This window comes from Rhincodon typus, chromosome 7 (assembly GCF_021869965.1).
Source record: "Rhincodon typus isolate 14 chromosome 7, sRhiTyp1.1, whole genome shotgun sequence".
Classification (NCBI taxonomy): domain Eukaryota; kingdom Metazoa; phylum Chordata; class Chondrichthyes; order Orectolobiformes; family Rhincodontidae; genus Rhincodon; species Rhincodon typus.
The window spans coordinates 3,313,965-3,335,774 of NC_063338.1; the positions used below are offsets into that span (position 1 = coordinate 3,313,965).

The following is a 21,810-nucleotide window of genomic DNA, read 5'->3' on the forward strand; positions in this document are numbered from 1 at the left end:
TCCTCCTCATTGACCAAGTCCACAGAAACCCTTTTCCTGTGAAGCAGCAATTTTCTTGTAAATTCTTTCAATTTCTTTTAACGTCAGGTGACTGCTTGCCACTCAGTCTACAAGTATCGCCCCTACCATGTGGCCTCTGCCCATGTTAATACTCTATCTTGCTCACATGCTGGCATCTCGGTCCGCAATCTGCTGCAAGCTCTGGTCAGGCCCAATGAAAACAATGCAGCTCCTCATTTTGCATTCAGGCATTTTTACAGCCTCTAGACTCAACATTGAGTTCAACAACTTCAGGTCACTAATTCTGTTGCCCATTTCAATTCTGTTTAATTGCCATTTGCTGGTCTTAATCTTATTTCTCATGTTTTTGGATGAAGCCATTCATTTTTGTGCCAATCACACACACTCTAGGCCAATGCTTTGTTTCTTTATTACAAGTATTACCAGTCCCAATGACTTTCCATCCATGACAGCAATATCTTTTAATCTCTCCTGCCCTCTACCCTGTCCCAGATAATTCTTTTTCTGTGTTCCTCCTGTCAGTGAGGGAATCAAGGGATCTAGGGATAAGACAGGAAAGTGACATTATCAGATCAGCCATGATCTCATTGAATAGAGGAACAGACTCAATGGGCTGAATGGCCTATTTCTGCCCCTACCTCTAATGGTTTTAATGGATACAATCTGACCTTCTTTCAGTTCTGAAGAAGTTGAAACATTAACTCCAATTCTCCCTCCAAATGCAGCTGGACATAATGGCTATTTATTTATATTTCTGCCATCCAGCACCCACAGTATTTTGTGATTACTTCAAACAGTCAGAGTCAGATAGCATAGAAATAGATACTTCAGTCCACCAGTCCATGCCTAACATAATCCCAAACTAAACTAGTCCCACCTGCCTGCTCCTGGCTCATATCCCTCAAACCTCTCCTATTCATGTACTTATCCAAATGTCTTTTAAATGCTGTAATTGTGCCCACATCCACCACTTCCTCAGAAAGTTCATTACACACACAAACTATGCTCTGTGTAAAACAATTGTCCCACAAGTCTTTTTTAAATCCTCTCCTTTCACCTTAAAACGTGCCCCCTAGTCTTGAAATCCCTCATCCTAGGGAAAAGACGCTTACCATTAACCCTAAGTATACTTCTCATGATTTTATAAAATTCTATGGCAGGTACAAGTCAGAGATTCAAGAAAAAATTGGAGTTTGATGGCCATGTAATTTAGCTGCTGTACCTTTCGGGTCATGAAGAAACAGTCAAACTGCAATTTTCAGCAATCGACCTTCATGTGGTAGGTTCAGTTTGGGCCATAAGATATGGGAGCAAGATTAGACCAATCAGCTCATCTAGTCTGCTCTGCACTATACTTTAAAGCCATAGTTTGAAATTCATTTTACATTCATGTTCAAGAATTGAATCGTGGCTGACAAGTATCATGAATATTATTCCTTTTTTGTCATGGAAGTGGTCACAATAGCTACTTAGAGCATTGATTGTACATGAGGAGCAAAGTTCACTTTTAACATTTTACTTGAACCAACTGTGAGTGTTGTAATGAAAAAAAAGCTTTCTATTTTTGAAATAAAGATTACTGTTTAGGTAATGTGATTAATCTTTGATCCATTATCAACATTGGACTTAACAGAACAAAGGTCAAAAGATTGCCCTTGAGGTTTTTGATTAACAGTTATTGACTGGACAATATGCTCACTGGACAAGAAACCACTTCCCCAGTCTTTGCAATCGCACCTACTTACTTGGGAAGCAATGTAGATTTCCTGAAGTGTATTTTCTTATACAGTAGAAAGCATTTGTGAAAGATGACAATAACATCTAGAACCTATGGTGTCATAAAAAAATGCCAAGGTGCTTCACAGTCGTGGCACCGTCAGGGGAGGAACTAAACGAATGTGATGTGTGGGTAGGGGTGGGTATTGATGGGTTGCTTTCCAACTTGTGAGACAATGGGGGAGAAGTAGGAGGGAAGGAGAGATATGAATAGTGGGTGGGTACAGAGGGGATGGGGATGACTACGATCAGTTGTATAAGACAAACGGTACCTAAAAGGTTAACAGATGTTGTGGGGTAAGTGCATCCATCTGCATTTAAAAGACCATTCCTAGTGGCAATTAACCAGTCGAGAGTTTATTACCAGATCTGAGTGCAAATACTTTAGCAGTAATATGTACTTGATATTAGCGAGACTGATGTCTCCCCAGAAACCTTCTTGCAGAGCGTAGAACAGTACAGCACAGGAACAGGCCCTTCGGCCTACAATGCTGTGCCGAACATGACACCAAATTAGACTAATCCCTTCTGGCTGCTCTTGGTCCATATCCCTCCATTCCTTGCATATTCATGTACTTATCTAAAAGTCCCTTAAATGCCCTTTTCGTATCTGCCTCCACCACCACCCTGGCAGCACGATCCAGACTCCTACCACCCTCTGTGTAATAAAAACTTGTCCCTTACATCTCCTTTGACCTTTCCTCCTCTCACCTTAAATGCATGTACCTTAGTATTGGACATTTCAACTCTGGGAAAAAAGATTCAGATCTTATAAAATAATAAGATTGCATCTTATTATTTTATAATCTTCTATCAAGTCTCCCCTTGGCTTCTGCTACTCCAGAGAAAACTACCCAAGTTTTTCTAGCCTCTCCCTATAGCTCATACCCACTAATCCAAGTAGCATCCTTGTAAATCTCTTCTACACCCTCTCCAAAGCCTCCACATCCTTCCTGTAGTGCAACAACCAGAACTGAACGCAATACTCTAAGTAAGGCCTAATCTAAGTCTTATAAAGCTGCAACATGACGTCCTAACTCCTGTACTCAATTTGCCCACCAATAAAGGCAAGCATGCCATTTGCCTTCTTTACCACCCTATCTACTTGCATGACCACTTTCAGGGAGCTATTGAAATTAAACCCCAAGATCCCTCTGTACATCAGTGCTGTTAAGAATCTTGTCATTAACTGTATACTTTTCCTTAACATTTGATCTCCCAAAGTGCAGCATGGCACACTTACATGGATTAAACTCCATCTGCCTTTTCTCCACCATATCTGTAACTGATCTATATCCCACTGTGTCCTTTCACAACTTTCTACACTATCCACAGCTCCAATGATCTTTGTGTCATCTGCAAACTTACTAATGCACCCATCAACATTTTCATCCAAGTCATTTATATATATCATAAACAGCAGAAGTCCCAGTACAGATTCCTGCAGAAAACCACAAGTCACAGACCTCCAGCCAGAAAAACATCTTTTCACCACTATTGTCTGCCTTCTATGGGCATGCCAATTCTGAATCCACACGGCCAAATCACCATAGATCCCATGTGTCTTAATCTTCCATGAGCCTACCGTGAGGGACCTTGTTGAAAGCCTTACTAAAATCCATGTAGACAACATACACTGCTCTACCTTCATTGCTTACCTTCATCATGTCCTTGAAAAATTCTATCAAGTTAGTAGGACATGAAAAATATAAACCGAAAGAACTGTGGATGCTGTAAATCATAAACAAAAACAGAAATTGCTGGAAAAGCTCAAAAATGTTCTGAGATAGGGTCAGTGGACTAGAAACGTTAACTCTGATTTCTCTTCACAGGTTCTGCCGGACCTGCTGAGCTTTCCCAGCAACTTCTGTTTTTGTGTAGTAAGACATGTCCTTGCAAGCACAAAGCCATGCTGACTGTCTCTAATTAGACCATGCTTTTCCAAATACATGTAATCCTATCCCTAAGAATTCTCTCCAATAGTTTCCCAACACTGGTGTGAGACTCATCGGTATATAGTTTCCTGGATTATCCCTATTTCCCTTCTTGAACAGAGGAAAACATTAGCTACACGCCAGTCCTCTGGGACCTCTCCAGTGGATAGCAAGGATACAAAGATCTTGGTCAAGGCCCCAGCAATCTCCTTTCTTGCATCTCTCATCAACTTGGGGTAGATACCATTGGACCCTGGGGCCTTATCCACCTTAATGCTCTTCAAGAGACCCAACACCACTTCTTTCTTGATCTCAACTATCCTCCATATCCTTCTCCTAGGTGAATACTGATGCAAAGCACTCATTTAGGATCTCACCCACATCCTCTGTCTCCGAGCACAAGTTCCCTCCTTTTTCTTTGAGTGTTCTACATTCTCCTTAGTTATCCTTTTGTTTTTAATATATGTATAGAATGCCTTGGGATTCTCTTTACCCCTACTTGCCAAGGTCATTTCATGGCCCCTTCTTGCTCTTCTAATTTCCTACTTGAGATCTTTCCTGCTTTCTTTACATACCTCACGGCCCTATCCTGTGTTAGCTTCCTAAACTACATATGCCTCTTTTTCCCTTCTGACTAAATTCACAACCTCCCTCATCATCCAGGGATCGGATGCTAGAAATCAGAAACAAAACAGAAATTGCTGGAAAATCTCAGCAGGTCTAGCAGCACCTGTTGAGAGAAATCAGAGTTAACATTTCAGATCCAGTGACCCTTACTCAGAACTAATGGTAGCTAGGAAAATGTTGATTTTATGCAGAAGGTTGGGTGAGGGGAGGGGTTAACAATCAGGCTGGGAGGTTGCCAATAACAGTCACCATTAATAGGTAATGACCCTCCCAGCCTGATCGTTCTCCACTCCTTTGTCCAACTGTTCTCTCTCTTTGGGCTCTATCTCCATCTATCATTTACTCCTTACCCCCTACTCCAATCCCATTTTCTGCATAAAAAACGATATTTTCCTAGCCACCATGAGTTCTGAAAGCTTGTGATTTCAAATAAATCTGTTGGACTATAACCTGGTGTCATGTGACTTCTGATCTTGTATACCTCCAGCCTAACCTCCCTTCTCTTAAGCTTTATACCTCAGCTAATGAAGGCAAGCATCCCATATGACTTCTTAAACACTTTATTCACCTGTCCTGATAACTTAAGGGACCAGTTTACATGCACACCAAGGACCCTCTGATCCTTGTAGGAGCAAATTACTGCAGATGCTAGAATCTGTCCTGAAAAAAAAGTGCTGGAAATCACAGCAGGTCAGGCAGCATCCATGGAGAGAGAGAAAGCTAATGTTTTGAATCCAGATGAGTCTTCATCAGAGCTAATGTGATCACCCTGATTCTTGGTGCTTGCCTTGGCTCCTACCCTAAGACTAAGGGCAAAAGTAAAATATGAATGAAAGGCCAACTTGAAAGTAAAGTAATTCATGTTGTAATTTGGTACTGTGGAGTTGTGCTTCTTTAAGTGTTAGTATCCACCAATCCGGTAAATCAGATGTTGCGTCAGGACCCTGTTCCTGTAGTAACTCATTGATAGACTGTGAGAACATCAGTGAGGCTATAAAGTGAACACACAGACACACGCACACATACATTAAAGGTAAGGATTGTCATAATGAATAGCTGCAAGTGCAGAGTGAATCGGCCACCGTGCTCTGCAGAGGGTTAACTACAATCTGCTTCTTTGCAGGAATTAACGGATAGTTGGATAATCATGGCCCGGCTTGTGGAGTGTGTACCAAATTTCTCCAATGGGCAGAATAAGGAGGTAAGGCTGGGATTAGTGGTTGCGCAGTAATTTACCAGCTATCCCACCAAGACTATATGTAGAGATCTATCTGAAGACACAGTAAGACCAGCATTAGTTTAAGCTGATGAGCTGCTAACTATACAGAGGTGATCCCAAAATCATTTCACAGTCAGAAATTAATTAGTGGATTTCAGGATTCAGACATATTAGCTTCCTAGGTTAGGGAGATGCGAAATGGGCAGAATTCCGTTTCTGATTTTTTTGTCACCCACTGATACCTGTCTCTTGTGCTGGAGCATCCCAGAATAGCATGGCAATGGTGATCATTCAGCCCATCACACCCTGCCAGCTTTTTTGAAATGTTAGCTCTACCTTCCTGCTCCTTTCCACTGCAATTTCTTCTCTTTCATATTTATATCCAATTGCTTTTTGAAGGCTAGTGATTAATCAAAAAACTTAATCAACTTTATCTAATCTCTTCTCTTCCTTTGATCTGAGAAAGACAATTGCCCTGTCCAACTGATTGAATTTTCTATAAGCCCGCCATTGAAACCTCTTCTAGTCAATCTGTTCTACAGCCTCTCTGAAGCTGTTACATCCCTCCCAGAGATCAAAATACATTCTAGCCAGGCTCAAAATAGTTGTTTGTTTTGGTTCAGTAAAATTTCCCAGTTTTCCTGACCTATACTTTTCTTTATACATCTCATTCTCTTTCTTATGCATTGTGAAACTGTCCTTTCACTTCCAAAGACATGAGCATATACACCCCACACCGCACATAAAATGTGCTGCTGGAAAATCAATGTGCACTGCAAAATGACCCAACTTGCAATTTCTAACAAGAGGATAAAATTCCAGAGATATTAACTGGAACAGAGATATTAACATCTCGTGTACAAGATGATGAGAGGCATAGATAGAGTGGATAGTCAGAGACTTTTTCCCAGGGTGGAAATGACCATTACGAGGGGGCATAATTTTAAGGTGATTGGAGGAAGATATAGGGGAGATGTCAGAGGTATGTTCTTTACACAGAAAGTGGTGGGCATGTGGAATGTGCTGCCAGCAGTGGTAGTGGAGTCAGATACTTTAGAGACGTTTAAGCGACTCTTGGGTAGGCACATGGAGGATAGTAAAATATAGGGTATGCAGCGTAGATTGATCTTAGTAGGATAATAGGTCGGCACGACATCATGGGCCGAAGGGCCTGTACTGTGCTTTAATGTTCCATGTTATATGTTCTAACTATTTAATCACCCTCTTCCCCGCCTCTTTAGAACCAGGTCTCAGGAATTATAATTATATAATATTTTGTTGAAGTTTTATTGTCTTACCCTCACCAGGACAATTTGCAAGAATGCTAATTTAAAGAAAAAAGTTGTATTGTACGAGAGGAGACTGCTGATTAGTTAGCAAGTGGATTCTCATTGGTGTGGTGTAGCTATGTTGAATGCAGCAGGTGATTCTATAGGCATTATGATTTACTTGTATATAATAATTACATGTAATACATATATGTAGTAATATATATCTAGTACATATATGAATACACAGGGCTCTGGTTCATTGAGAACAGAATAAATATGTACATATGCTCCTCCTGTTTCAACTAGGTGACAGGTTTTCTGCAGTTCATTTCTCAGTGCAATACCTAGAATAATTGAAAGTTGAAGACAGCTATAGAATTTGATCAGGTAGATAGAGAGAAACTATGCCCCGGTGCCACAATTCAAAGCGAGGGGCCTGGGTTTTTGCTGAGTTGGGCTAACTCAGGGAACCAGGAGGACTTGGCTTCAGGATTCCTATCCCATTCTCGATTCTGGTAATGTTCAGCAGTGTGGGTAGCCAGCCCACATGAAACAACCCCACCCTGGCTTCAGCTTTCATAGAACCAGCCTTTCCCCCACCCACAGAAGTCAGTGTGTTTCATGGCCTCTCAATGGTGGACCAAACAAAACAGCCACCTTCTTCTGGTGTTCTTTCTCTGACAGGCTTTGAAAAGCCAACAAAGGATAGGCTGGATTTTGCAAGAGGTGCAAATTCCCAGACAGAGAGATAGAGAGGGAAAGCGCGAGAGAGAGAGTGTGTGTGTGTGTGTGTGTGTCAGGTCCCAGATAGAGACAGAGAAAACGTATGTCAGGTCACAGATGGAGAGAAAGAGAGAGGGTATGTTAGGTCTCAGAGGGAGAGAGAGGTATCAAGTCAGGCAGGAGGTTTAGAGGATATTTGACGCAAAGGTTTTTTACCCAGAGGACGGTGGGATCTGGAATGCACTGCCCAGGAGGGGAGTTGAGACAAGAAACATCACAACCTATAAAAAGTACTTGGAGGAGCACTTGAAGTGTCATAACATTCAAGGCTATAGGCCCAATGCAGGCAAGTGTAGATATTTTTGGCAGTACAGACTCGATGGGCTGAAAGGCCTCTTCTGTACATATGATTCTATGATGGAGAGGGGGTTATCAGCTTGAGGAGGTGGAAGCAGGTCCCAGAGGGAGAGGAGGTCTGATGTCTACTGGGGAAAGAGGGAAGATTGTCATGTCCAGTGGTGGGTTCTGGGATTTCATGTCCCAAGTGGTGATGGCAGTGTCAGGCCAGGGTCCAAGGTATGTAAGAGGTCAGGGTAAGGTATCATTGGAAGGAATCTGTGTAAGTCGAGGCTTCAGTTTAATAGTTATCTGGGAGTTAGAGCAGGATATTAATTATCTAACCGTTCCCGAGTAATTATTTGCCTAACTGCAGTGAACCTTCTAAACTCTCTGATTTAAATGGAGAATTTCCAAGAATTACAGGCACTGGGGAATTTCAAACAGAATCCTCAATTTCCAGGGCAATTCTCTCAGCATCTGCTACGGCAGGAATTCTGTGGGGCTGGGGGGTAGTGCAAGAGTGGAGGTAAGTGTTGGGGGCTGTGGTTGGGTGGTGCAGAAATCTGGACTTGAGGAAGTAGCGTCAACACCTCAGAGACAACTGCAATGGAGATGGGGTTTGGGGAGGGATTTGGGGGACAGGTGGTGAAGGGGGAGGAAGGGAGGCTGGTGGGAAGCATGGAAGAAGACAGACGGGGCAGAGGACCTTCTGGGCCATGAGCCCACCTTGTCTCCCCACTGCCACCCACACCCACATCCCTCTATCCCGACCACACTCACACCCACACACCCACACCCACTCACCCCAACACTCACACCCCTACCTATATGCCAACACCTACATGCCCACACCCACATACGAACCCATACACCCACGTCCACATGCCCACACCCACACCTCCACACCAACATCTGCACACCTACTTCCAAATCGCACACGTTACCCTCCCCATGCACATTACTACATGTGTACATGACATCACATGCGATGACATACTGTGTTTGGATCCATGTGCATTCGTAGGTAAGTTGCAATTGTCAGCAAACATTGCCTCAAAACAAAAGCTAAGAATTCTGACAAGCCAATTTTCCCCCTGGGATCAGACCTGTCTATATATAAACAGCATCTGGCATCATAACAACATACAAGGTGCCAACTTGTGTATCCTGGATTTGTTGAGACACGTGTCTGACTTGTATAAAAACAGAAGTTGCTGGAAAAGCTGAGCAGGTCTGGCAACATCTGTGAAGAAAAAATCAGAGTTAACGTTTTGGGTCCAATGACCCTTCCTCACCACCTGTTCTGAGGAAGGGACACTGGACCAAAACATTAACTCTGATTTTTGTTGCACAGATGCTCCCAGACATGCTGAGCTTTTCCAGCAACTTCTGATTTTGTTCCTGATTTACAGTATCCGCAGTTCTTTCGGTTTTTATTTAGTGTCTGACTTGTATATCTCTCCGGTTTTATAAGTCCCTACATTGTTGTTTGATGTGTTTTAGCTGTAACTGTTTCTCTCCATTAATTCTTACTGCTAGGTTATTGATGCTATCGCTGATGCTATTTCAAGGACTGATGGCTGTTCTCTGTTGGATGTGGATCCTGGTCCCTCCACTAACCGGACAGTTTATACGTTTGTCGGTTCTCCTGAGGCTGTGGTGGAGGGAGCATTGAATGCTGCACAAGTGGCCTTTGACCTCATCGACATGACAATGCACAGAGGTGAGCTGGTGGGTGGCTTGTCAGACAAGTGACACCTGCCTGGTTGATCAGTAGCACACTGATGCTAAAGGAGGAGTTGAGGATTGAGGGGTCCTCTTTAAATTCTGTGCAATCCCCTACAGTGTTTATAATCCAGAGTGGAGTTTGCTCCTCACTGACTATGTTTTTTTCTATTCATTTGTGGGATGTGGGCATCGCTGGCTGGCCAACATTTTTTGCCCATTCCTAGTTGCCCTTGAGAAGGTGGTGGTGAGCTGCCATCTTGAACCGCTGCAGTCCACCTGCTGTACATTGACCTACAATGCCATTAGAAAGGGAATTCCAGGATTTTGACTCAGCAACAGTGAAGGAACAGTGATATATTTTCAAGCCAGGATGGTGAGTGGCTTGGAGGGGAACTTGGAGGTGGTGGTGTTCCCATCTTTCTGCTACCCTTGTCCTTCTAGATGGAACTGGTCATGGGTTTGGAAGACGCTGTCTGAGAATTTTTGGTGAATCTCTGCAATGCATCTTGTAGATAGTACACACTGCTGCTACTGAGGATCAGTGGTGGAGGGAGTGGATTCTTGTGGATGTTGTGCCAATCAAGTGGGCTGCTTTATCCTGGATGGTGTCAAGCTTCTTGAGTGTGGTTGGGGCTGCATTCGTCCAGGCAAGTGGAGAGTATTCTGTCACATTCCTGACTTGTGCCTTGTAGATGGTGGACAGGTTTTAAGGAGACAGGAGGTAAATTACTCACCGCAGTATTCATAGCTTCTGATCTGCTCTTGTAGCCACTGTGTTTATGCAGTAAGTCCAGTTGAGTTTCTGGTCAATGATATCCCCCAGGATGTAAGTAGTAGAAGATTCAATGATGGTAACACCGTTGAATGTCAAGGAGTGGTGGTTAGATTGTCTCTTATTGGTGATGGTCATAGCCTGGCATTTGTGTGGCGCAAATGTCACTTGCCACTTGTCAGCCCAAGCCTGGATATTGTCCAGATCTTGTTGCAATTGAACACAGACTTCTTCAGTATCTGAGGAGTCATGAATTGTGCTGAACATTGTGCAATCATCAGTGAACATCCCCACTTCTGACCTTATGATGGAGGGAAGGACGTTGATGAAGCAGCTGAAGATGTTGGGCCAAGGACACTACCCTGAGGAACTCCTGCAGAGATGTCCTGGAGCTGAGATGATTGACCTCCAACAACTATGACCATCTTCCTATGTGACAGATATGACTCCCACCACTGGACAGTTTGCCCCCTGATACCCATTGATTCCAGTTTTGCTAGGGCTCCTTGATCCCACACTCAATCTAATGCAGCCTTGATATCAAGGGCTGTCACTCTCACCACATTCTCTGGAATTCAGCTCATTTGTCCATGTTTGAACCAAGGCTGTAATGAGGTCAGGAGTTTTCCACAAGACTGTAAACAAAGTTGCTGGAAAAGCTCAGCAGGTCTGGCAGCATCTGTGAAGGAGAAAACAAAGTTAACGTTTGGGGTCCGGTGACCCTTCCGCAGAACAGCATCTGCAGTTCTTTTGGTTTCCACAAGACTGTGCTCCTTAGCATTCCTGTTCCACACAATCCTGTGGACCCAAATTCAGTCTGTCAACATTGGTGTGTAGGTGAGTGCAAGCACAAAAGTGCAATGTTTATACGACAACTTGCTTTAAGCTGAAACACATTATGATCAGCCCAGTGTGTGTGATAAACTCTGACAGTAACTCAGCTTGGAATTGTGACCCTCGACAAATCTTGCTAGATAATAATGACCTTTCCTGTCTGTGATTGATTCAGGATAAATTCCATGCAGATTGGGCATATAGATTTAAACAGCTCCTTTTACACTCTTCAGTGGCAGACAGGCTGTGCTCGGTGGGTCTGATTTAAGCAGTGTGTTGGCCTAGGTTTAGACCATTAAATTTTGAAATACCCACAAGAGGCTGAAACCTCCTATATTTTGATGAGCTGTCCTTTCCAAGGGGTTGATTGGAGGGTTCCCTCTGTGGGATTGTGGGTATACCAGTTTCCACTGCTCATCTTATTAATTATACCACCTGTCTCCATGGCAACCTTCAATCATGTGGTGTCAGAGGGGGTAGGCCCTAGCCACCATTGTCACTTTCCAGCAGAACCTATCTAGTCTCTCTTCTTCCGGGCTTACTACAGCAACACGCCTCTTATCTGCCCACTTTTTTTTTATCTCTCTCCCCCACCCCCTGTTAGGAGCTCCTTTTCCTAGCTGCTATTAGTTCTGAAGAAGGATCACAGGACTCAACATTTTCATTTTTTTCTCTCCACAGATGTTGCCACACCTGCTGAGTTTCTCCAGTAATTTGTTTTTATTTGTTTCAGATTTCTAGCATCCACAATTCTTTTCTTTTATTTTGGTATTTATACAGCAGGTCCAGTTGAGTTTCTGGTCAATGATAACACTCCAGGATACAATAATGGGAGGGGATTCAGTAATTGTAATGCAATTGAATGTCAAAGGACAATGGTTAAATTCTCTTGTTGGACAAGGGGCATAGAATCCCTATGTGATAATGATTTGGAATTGGGTAATTAAAATAAGCCCCTCTCTAACTTGGAATTAGTCTGTTATTCTCCTGTTTTGGATCAATGTTTCAATTTCTTTTGTTCTTTTCCAAGTGCACCGTTTTGGATGGTTAAGAATTTCAAACTGCTTTGATTTTAATTTGACAATTTTTGCTGTTAGGTGAACATCCCAGATTAGGTGCTCTGGACGTTTGTCCCTTTATTCCAGTCCGGAATGTTGATATGGACGAATGTGTTTGGTGTGCAAGTGAGTTCGGCAAACGGCTTGCAGAAAAACTGGAAGTGCCCGGTGAGTGCTTTTGAGAAAAACAAATTATAAGGGGCCTGATGAGGACAATGTTGGCCCACACATTGGTGGGTAGGTAGGTGTGTGTGTGTGTGTGTGTGAATGTGTGTATCTGTGGAGTGGGATGTCTGTGTGATGGCCCAAATGTGTGTAAGAGAGTGTGTGTCGTATTGTGAATGTATTTGTGTGTAAGAAAGAGAGAGTGTGAGTGAGTGAGAGTGTGTTTTAGTGGCAGTTTGTATATGAGTATATGAGAGAGAGAGTGTGTGTGTGTGTGTGTGTGTGTGTGTGTGTGTGTGTGTGTGTCATTAGAAGTGTGTATAAGAGAGTCCGTATATGAAGAAGAAAGATTGGGTATTCTGTGCTGATTGCCCAGCTCTTGCTAAATAAAAATCCCATCCCTTTTGAAAATGTCAATGACTCTGTGTCCACAGCCTGGATAGAGATGGAGATGAAGACAGGGACGGAGATGGGGAGGGACGGAATTTCAGATTTCCACAACCCTTTGTTTGAAATGGTACTGCCGAAGTCCCTCCTTTAAACCACCAAGCATGGAGTGCTTGGGAGTTGGTATAGCTCAGTTGGCTGGATTGTTGGTTTACAATACAGAGTGATGGGTTTAATTCCTGCACCAGCTGAGGTTACCATGATGTCTTAACTTCTCACCTTCACCCACCAACTGAGACATGGTGACCTTTAGGTTAAACCACCACCAGTCATCTTAGAGCAACCCTCTGGGACCAAGGTGACTTTACTTCTACGGTTATGCCCTTTATCCCAGATCATTTTAATAGAGGAAATAGATTCTTTGTAATCTACCCAAATCCCTTTATCATTTTACATCAATCAGGTCATCTTCCCTACTACTAGATAGGTTCTTGATTATCAAGGGGATCAAGCGTTACAGGGAGAAAGCGGGAGATTGGGGTTGAGGAACTTATCAGCCACGATCGAATGGCGGAGTAGACTCGATGGGCCGAATGACCTAATTTCTGCTCCTATGTCTTATAGTCTTATGGTCTTACTAGCCCTTAAAGGAAACACAAGTCTGCTACAAGTCTCATCTGCCTGTCCCTATAATCTACCTTCCAATCTGCCTCACACACACTTTCACACTAACACACCCACTTTTTCACTCGCATTAAGATTGTGCTTGATGGTCAGCACCTGGAACTGAACTCAGGATTCTGAATGAAGCCTAAAGCTACAATTAGAGCACACAACCTCCCTTTGATATTCCAGGACCATTGAAATTAAAACATTTCCCTTCGCCTATTCCAGTGTTGCTTTATACCTGCAAACTCATCTTTGGTAATTTCTGAAATGTCTCAGTGCCATACAGCGTTTGACATTTAAATATTTGTCTTTCTTGGATCTAAAGTGGATGATCTTTCTCTTCTCTGCATTGAACTCCATTTGTCAGAGTGTTTCCTCTCAACTGTGACTGTATATCTTTTTGTAACTTAATAGACTGGAATTTAATCTAACTAAATGTAAAGTGCTGTACTTGGGCGAGACAAACAAGGCAAGGGAATACATGATGAACCCTGGGAAGCACTGAAATCAGAGGGACCTTGGTGTGCATGTTCACCAGTCCTTTAAGATGTCAGAAAAGGTGAATAAAGTCGTTAAAAAGGCAAATGGGATACTTGCCTTTATTAGCTGAGGCATGAGTTTAAGAACAGGAAGTTGTGCTGGAACTGTATAAAATGCTGATTGGGACATAGCTAGAGCATTGTGTTCAGTTCTGGAATCCACGTTATAGGTGGGATGTGATAGCACTGGAAGGGGTGTGAAGGAGATTTACCAGGATGTTGCCTGGGCTGGAGAGTTTCAGTTATCAGGTGAGATTGAATAGAATTAGGGTTATTTTCCTTAGAATAGAGGAGATTGAGAGGGGCCATGATTAAGATGCATTAAATTATCAGGGGCACAGATGAGGTAAACAGGAAATAACCTTGCCCCTTGATGGTGGGATCAATGACCTGGGGCATAGATTTAAGGCAAAGGGCAGAAGATTTAGAGGAAATGTGAGAAAAAACATTTTCACCCAGAGGGTGGTAGAATCTGGACATCACTGCCTGTAAGGGGGGTAATGGCAGAAACCCCCATAACATTTAAGAAGTATTTCGATGTGCACTTCCGATGCCAAGGCATCAGGATTATGGGATTAGAATAGTTAGGTAATTGGACATGATTGGCCAAAGAGCCTTTTTCTGTGCTATAGATCTCTATGACTCTCAAATTTAATGTCAGTTGTAGCACTGGATAAACAGTCTCTATTCCTCTGTGCAGGTTTCTGATATTATGATGGAAAACAGAACACTGAAACAGATCTCCAGACACACCAACTTTGACATTTCCCCAGTTAACTGTATGTGTACATCGGTGTGTGCATCTGTGCGTGCCTCTGTGTGTGTATTTGTGTGTCTGTCTCTGTGCCTGTGTGTGTGTGTGTGTGTGTGTGTGTTTGTGTGTGGGTGTCTATCTGTTTGTTGCATCTGTCTGCAGGTGTTAGTTGTGTACTGCTGTAGGTGCCTCTGTCTTTACACATGTGCTCTCCAGTTAGTCTCGAGTACAATGTGTTTGCTGTAAATATTGACTTTGATTGTAACAGAGGGATGGGAGGTTTCAGGTGTCTCGATAGCAGCTGTACTATTTGCTGGGCCAGGGACACGGAGACCGTACTCCTGAACGACATGGTCTCAACTCAATAGTTTTGATCCCAGCTGCACCCTAACAATTGCCCAGAGGAAAATCCAGTAAAGAAACAGTAAGATTTGGACATGAATCTACTGGTCATACTGGAGCACTGTTCTGAGGTATACAAGGTAAATCGAATCAATCTACACCATTCACAAGGTTTACTGTTTGTTTTTCCTTTCTGGGCAGGGTCTGCTGTGATTTTGCCTCTAACAGGGTTTATTACCTGATAACACAATAATTGCATTATCTCCCATAACTTAAAAAAAACTGGGCATGGGTATTGAAGAATCCAATAGACATCTATTACAACTATAGAAATTGTTGGCAAAAGTCAGCAGTTCTGGCAGCGTCTGTGGGAAGAAAGCAGAGTTTTGAGTCTGGTGAATATTTATCAGAACAGGTGATGAACAGTCACCAGACTGGAAACATTAACTCTGCTTTCTTCCCAAAGATGCTGCCAGACCTTCTGAGTTTCGTCAGCAATTTCTGTTTTTGTTTCAAATCTCCAGTGTCCGTAATTCTTTGTTTTATTTCAGTCTGTTACATCTAACTACTTTATACATCATTACATTCCTGAGGCACACAAGTGCCTGATCTGAAATTAAACTGAGTTTAAAACACAGCAGCATACTTGCAGTAGAGTGTCATGCTTCAAGTAACCTGAGGTAAAATGGAATCTAAGATCTTTATACCCTCAGCTTACACACTATGGTGCAGTGATGTCATCAGCATAAAGGTACACCAAAATACTGTGTCTCTTAAAGGTATACTTACCTACCGTGTCTCTTAAAGATACAACAACATACTGTGTCTCTTAAAAGCATACTCATATACTGTGTGGAGGCCCAGGATGGACATGGACACTTCAACTCCCCCTCCCACTCCAGGATGGACATGGAGTGGGAGGGGGAGTTGAAGTGGCTATGACACGACCACCCTGGGCCGCCTCCAGTGTCACTACAATGCCACCTGGAAACTGGAGGAACAACACCTCATATTCCGTCTTGGAAGCCTACAACCCAATGGTCTCAATGTGGACTTTACTAGCTTCAAAATCTCCCCACCCCCGACTTCATCCCAAGACCAGCACCCCCTCTCATCCCCGCCTCCTTGACCTGTCCGCCTTCTCTCCCACCTATCCGCTCCTCCTACCTCACTGACCAATCCCCACCCCCACCTCCTACCTACACTCACCTTTACTAGCCTCATCTCCGTCTCCTTGACCTGTTCGTCTTATCTCCCACCTATCCACTCCACTATTTACCTACTATCACCGTGCCCCCTGTCTCTATTTATTCCAGAGCCCTGTTCCCCTCCCCCATTTCCCCTAGCTCCACACCTTGTTATCTCAGACTCCAGCATCGGCAGTTCCTACTATCTCATATTCTGTGTCTCTTAAAGCTACACTGACATACGTACATAGAAACAAAGAGACATTGAAGATAGGAGCAGTTCTCTCATCTAAATCATTAACATATGTTATGTATAGCTGAGGTCCTAGCGCTGATCCCTACAATACCCCACAAGTCACTGCCTACCATTCAGAGAAACACCCCTTTATTCCTACGCTTTGTTTCCTGTCTGCCAACTAATTTTCAATCCATTTCAATTCACTATCTCAGTGTTACGTGCTTTAGTTTTACACATTAATTTCTTACATGGGACTTTGTCGAAAGCCTCCTGAAAGTCCAAATAAACAACGTCCACTGACTCCCCCTCATCTCTTCTATGAGTTACATCCTCAAAGAATTCCAGTAGATTTTTCAAGCATGATTTCCCCTTTGTACATCCATGCTGACAGTGTCTGATTCTATCACTGTTTATTGAGTGTCGTGCTATAAAACCCTTGATAAAGGACTCTAGCATCTACTCCACTACCAATGTCAGATTCACTAGTCTATTTAATTCCCTGTTTTCTCTCTACCTCCCTTTTTAAATAGGAGGATTATGTTAGCTACCCTCCAATCTGTAGGAACTGTGCCAGAGTCTAAAGAATCTTGGAAGATGACCACCAATGCATCCACAATTTTTATGGTCACTTCCTTAAGTACTCTGGAAAGTAGATTATCAGGCCCTGGGGATTTATCAGTCTTCAATCCCATCAATTTGTCCATCACCATTTCTATACTAATATAGATTTGCTTCAGTTCCTGCCACTAATTTAACCCTGTGTTCCTCATCATTTCTGGTACGTTATTTGTGTCCACCTTTTGAAGACAGCAAAGTATGAATTTAGTTCATCAGCCATTTCTTTGTTCCCGATTATAAGTTGCCCCATTTCTGATTGTAAGGGACGTACATGAGTTTTCTACAATCTTTTTCTGCTTACATACCAATAGAAATTTTTAAATCAGTTCTTATGTTCCCTTAAGCTTACTCTCATTACTCTATTTTCTCTTTTTAATCATCCCTTGGTCCTCCTTTGCTGACTTCCAAATTGCTCCCAATCTTCAGGTCTATTGTTTTCTTCTTGCCAATTTGCATGCCTCCTTTTTGCATTTAATTTTTTGTTTATTCATTCGTGGGATGTGGGCATTGCTGACTTGCAGCATTTCTTACCTTGTCGCTAATTGCCCTTGAGAAGGTGGTGAGTGAACCACTGCAGTCCACCTGCTGTGAGTTGAGCCACAATGTCATTAGGGAGGGAATTCCAGGATTTTAATCCAACAACAGTGAAGGAACAGCAATACATTTCCAAGCCAGGATGGTGAGTGGCTTGGAGGGGAACTTGCAGGTGGTGGTGTTCCCATCTTTCTATTGCCCTTGTCCTTCTAGGTGAAAGTGGTCATGGGTTCAGAAGGTGCTGTCTGAGGATCTTGGGTGAATTTCTGCAGTGCATCTTGTAAATAGTACACATTGCCGCTACTGAGCATCAGTGGTGGAGGGAGTGGATTCTTGTTGATGTAGTGCCAATCCAGTGGGCTGGTTTGTCCTGGATGGTGTCAACCTTCTGGAGTGTTGTTGGAGCTACACCAATCCAGGTAAGTGGGGTGTATTCCATCACACTCCTGACTTGGGTCTTGTAGATGATGGACAGGCTTTGAGGAGTTGGAGGTGAATTACTTGCTGCAGTATTCCTAGCCTCTGACCTGCTCTAGTAACCACTGTGTTTATGTGGTGAGTTCAGTTGATTTAATACTATCTCTAACTTCCCTTGTAAGACATGATTTGGCCACTCTTGTCTTTGCATTCCAGTCAGACAGGGATAAACAATTTTTATTGTTCACACATTTGCTCTTTGAATGTTTGCCATTGCCTATTCACCGTCATTTGTTTTTAGTAACCTTTCCGAATCCATCATACCCAACTCACACCATCATAGTTTCCTTTATTAAGATTCAGGACCCTAGTGTCAGGATCAATTACGTCACTGTCCATTTTGGTGGAGAATTCTATCATATTATGTGCTATTCTTCAAAGGATCCCTCACAATCTCTCATTACCAATTTTTCCTATCTCCGTGCATAGTACTCAGTTGAAAATGGCCTTAAACTGAGTTATTTGCTCAATGTATTGGTCCAGCAAACCCTCTTTATACACTCAAGGAATTCCTCCTCTATGGCATTGTGATTAATTTGATTTGCCTGATCTATATGCAGATTAAAGTCATCTATAATTACAAGTCTCCTTCACCACATGTATCTCTGGTTTTCTGTTTAATGCCATTCCTAATATCACCACTGTGTCTCTTAAGGGTGTCCTGACAGACTGTGCCTCTTAAAGGTATATAAAATGCTAAAGAGGATTAAGGGTGTACTGTATACTCACTATGAGACATAATACAACATGGGTGGCTCCTTGTGAGGCTGGGTGGTGAGGGACACTCCTAAAGGAAAAAACAGCTCACTGCTTCTGCATCTTGTGTTTATTCTAATAGTTCCTTTATTCTCCTTACAGTGTATTTATACGCAGAAGCAGCTCATGATGAACGTCGGAGAACATTGCCCACCATTCGTGCTGGTGAATATGAAGGGCTCCCTGAGAAGGTACAGGAACATAAGAATTAGGAGCGGGAGTAGGCAATTCAGCACTTTGAGCCCACTCCACCATTTAACATGGCTGATCTTATCCTGGTCTCAACTCCACTTTCCTGTTTGCTCCCCATAGGCCCTTATCCCGCTCTACATCAGAAATATATCTATTTCTTTCTTGAATCTGTTGATTGATTCAGCCTCCACTGCACGCTGTGGCAGTGAGTTCCATAGGTTCACAACCCTCAGAGAGTAGTTTCTCCTTATCTCAGTTTTGAACCTACCTCCTTTCAATCTATATGTATGATCTCTTATTCAAGACTGTCCCACAAGGAGAACATCTGGTCAACATCCACCTTATCAATCCTCTTTAGCATTTTATATACCTCAATCAGATCCCTTCTAATTCTTCTGAACTCCAACAAATACAAGCCTAAGCCATTCAACCACTCCTCATACGATAGCCCTTTCATCCTGGAACCTTGTGAACCTCCTCTGATTTGCCTCCAGTGCCACCAGATCCTTTCTCAAGGATACCAAAACTGGACTCAATATTCCTGATGTGGTCTCCCCCAATGCCTTATATAATTGTAACAACACTCCTTTACTTTTATAATCCAGTCTTTTTACAATAAATTTCAGAACTCCATTTGCCTTTCTTATCATATGCTGCACCTATACATCCAATTTCTATGATTCATGCACAAAGACACCCAGATCTCTCTGCAGTGACACATTTTGAATCTGCTTCCCATTTAAATAACAATTTGCCTTTTTATTTTTCCAGCCAAAATGAACAACCTCGCATTTATCCACATTAAACTCCATCTGCCAGATTCTGGTTCAGGAAGCAGGAAGGATTCAATGCCAGACGTTATGCTAAATGTGGGAGAAAGGAGTGTGCTTCAGCTTGCTCCACCAGCCAGCTGCTCCATATATTTGTCAGCCTTTAGTTCTGTGCAGACTAATTCTCGGCCTGTCTCACTTTCTGATGCTTGAGGTTAGCTTGACACACTCCAGCTTTCCAATTGGAAGCTCTATGGCTTCAACCTTCTCCTACATCCTCCAGGTTGATGGATTGGTACAGTAGTGAGGGACTGCTTCTATGTCACAGCAGTCATTCGCAGGATAACACTTCAGATATTTTATGATCTAGCTGTTCAGAGACATTATGAAACATTTCTAGAACAGGTCGGACTTGATCCCGAACCTCCTGTCTCAGAGGTAGGGACATTACACAGCACCATAAGTGCCCCAAGATAAGCTGTTTGAGTTGAGGTTAACAATATCAAATACTTGAGATTCTTAAAGAAAGGGTGAGTGTAGATTTGAATACCTTGTTGGAGAAGCCCACTGGCTCTTGAACCAAACAGAGAGGCAAAAGATGAGTGGGAAAAGGTTGGGGGAATCAGATAGTCAGATGAAGGCTAGCCATTACATACCCATTTGTTTGTGGGAGCAGGCAGACAAACTGCAGAGAGTTTTCCAGTCATAGAGGTCTACAGCACAGAAAAAAAGGTTCTTTGGCCCATCGCACCAGTGCCAGTCAAAACAACCACCTAACTATTGTAATCCCACTTTCCAGCACTTGGCCCATAGCCTTGTATGCTGTGGCATCACAAGTGCATATCTAAATACTTCTTCAATGTTAGGAGAGTTTCCGCCTCTATCACCTTTACAGGCAGTGAGTTCCAGATTCCCACCACCCTCTGGTTGAAAAAGTTTTCCCTCGCATCTTCTCTAAACCTTCTGCCCCTTACCTTCAATCTATGTCCTCTGGTCATTGATCCCTCCAGCAAGGAGAAAAGTTTCTTCCTGTCTACTCTGTCTATGCCCATCATAATTTTATACATCTTAATCGTGTCGCCTTTCAATCTCCTCTGCTCTAAGGAAAACAACATTAATCTGTCCAATCTCCAGCCCATATACAAACCCATACAGGTCAAAACCAGAAATGACACTAATCACCATAATGGACCAGACAGTATATATTCCAAGCGGAGTAGAATAACATCACTTCATTGGAGGCTCCACTGATGATGTAACCTAGCGTGGTGACGAAACGTTTGAACGAAAACAAGCCAGCTCAGTGAGCAAGTCAACAACCTCACCCACAACCCAAGCTTTGATCTTTGCCTAAACTTTAAACATTGGCACCTCTTAAGAACAAATATGAGAACATAAGAACTAGGAGCAGGAGTAGGCCATTCAGCCCCTTGAGCCTGCTCCATCATTTAATATGATTATGGCTGATCTCATCTCGGCCTAAACCCTCCTTTCCTGTCCATTCCCCGTAACCATTCAAACCATTGCTAATTAAAAATCTGTCTAGCTCCTCCTTAAATTTATTCAATGACCCAGCATCCACCATACACTAGGGTATTGAATTCCACAGATCCATAACCTTTTGAGAGCAGTAATGTTCTATTCTGATTTCTGTTTTAAATGAGATCTCACAGAAAGCAGTTGAGGCCGAAACATTGAATGTTTTCAGGAAGGAGATAGATATAATTCTTTGGGCTAAAGGGATCAAAGGGTATCATGCAAATGTGGGAACAGGGTACTGAGGTGGATGATCACACACTGAATGGCAGAAAGACCGAATAGCCTACTCCTGCTCATATTTTCTATGTTTCCATGTAATAGCAATATACAAATTGACCAGG

General features: G+C 42.8%; 1 protein-coding gene across 2 annotated transcripts in view; it reads left to right on the forward strand.

Moving 5' to 3' along the window:
- Positions 1-5,367: 5,367 nt before the first annotated feature.
- ftcd (formimidoyltransferase cyclodeaminase) overlaps positions 5,368-21,810 on the forward strand; it is a 50,544-nt gene continuing 34,101 nt past the window's right edge. The window contains exons 1-5 of one of the 2 annotated variants that reach the window (XM_020534347.2): positions 5,368-5,391; positions 5,482-5,559; positions 9,450-9,633; positions 12,342-12,470; positions 19,071-19,159. In XM_020534347.2, coding sequence (XP_020389936.1) covers positions 5,506-5,559; positions 9,450-9,633; positions 12,342-12,470; positions 19,071-19,159 — 456 coding nt within the window. In that variant the 5' untranslated portion in view covers positions 5,368-5,391; positions 5,482-5,505. Of the gene's footprint in view, positions 5,392-5,481; positions 5,560-9,449; positions 9,634-12,086; positions 12,184-12,341; positions 12,471-19,070; positions 19,160-21,810 lie in introns of those variants that run through there. The other variant, XM_048599009.1, reaches the window with a different exon arrangement.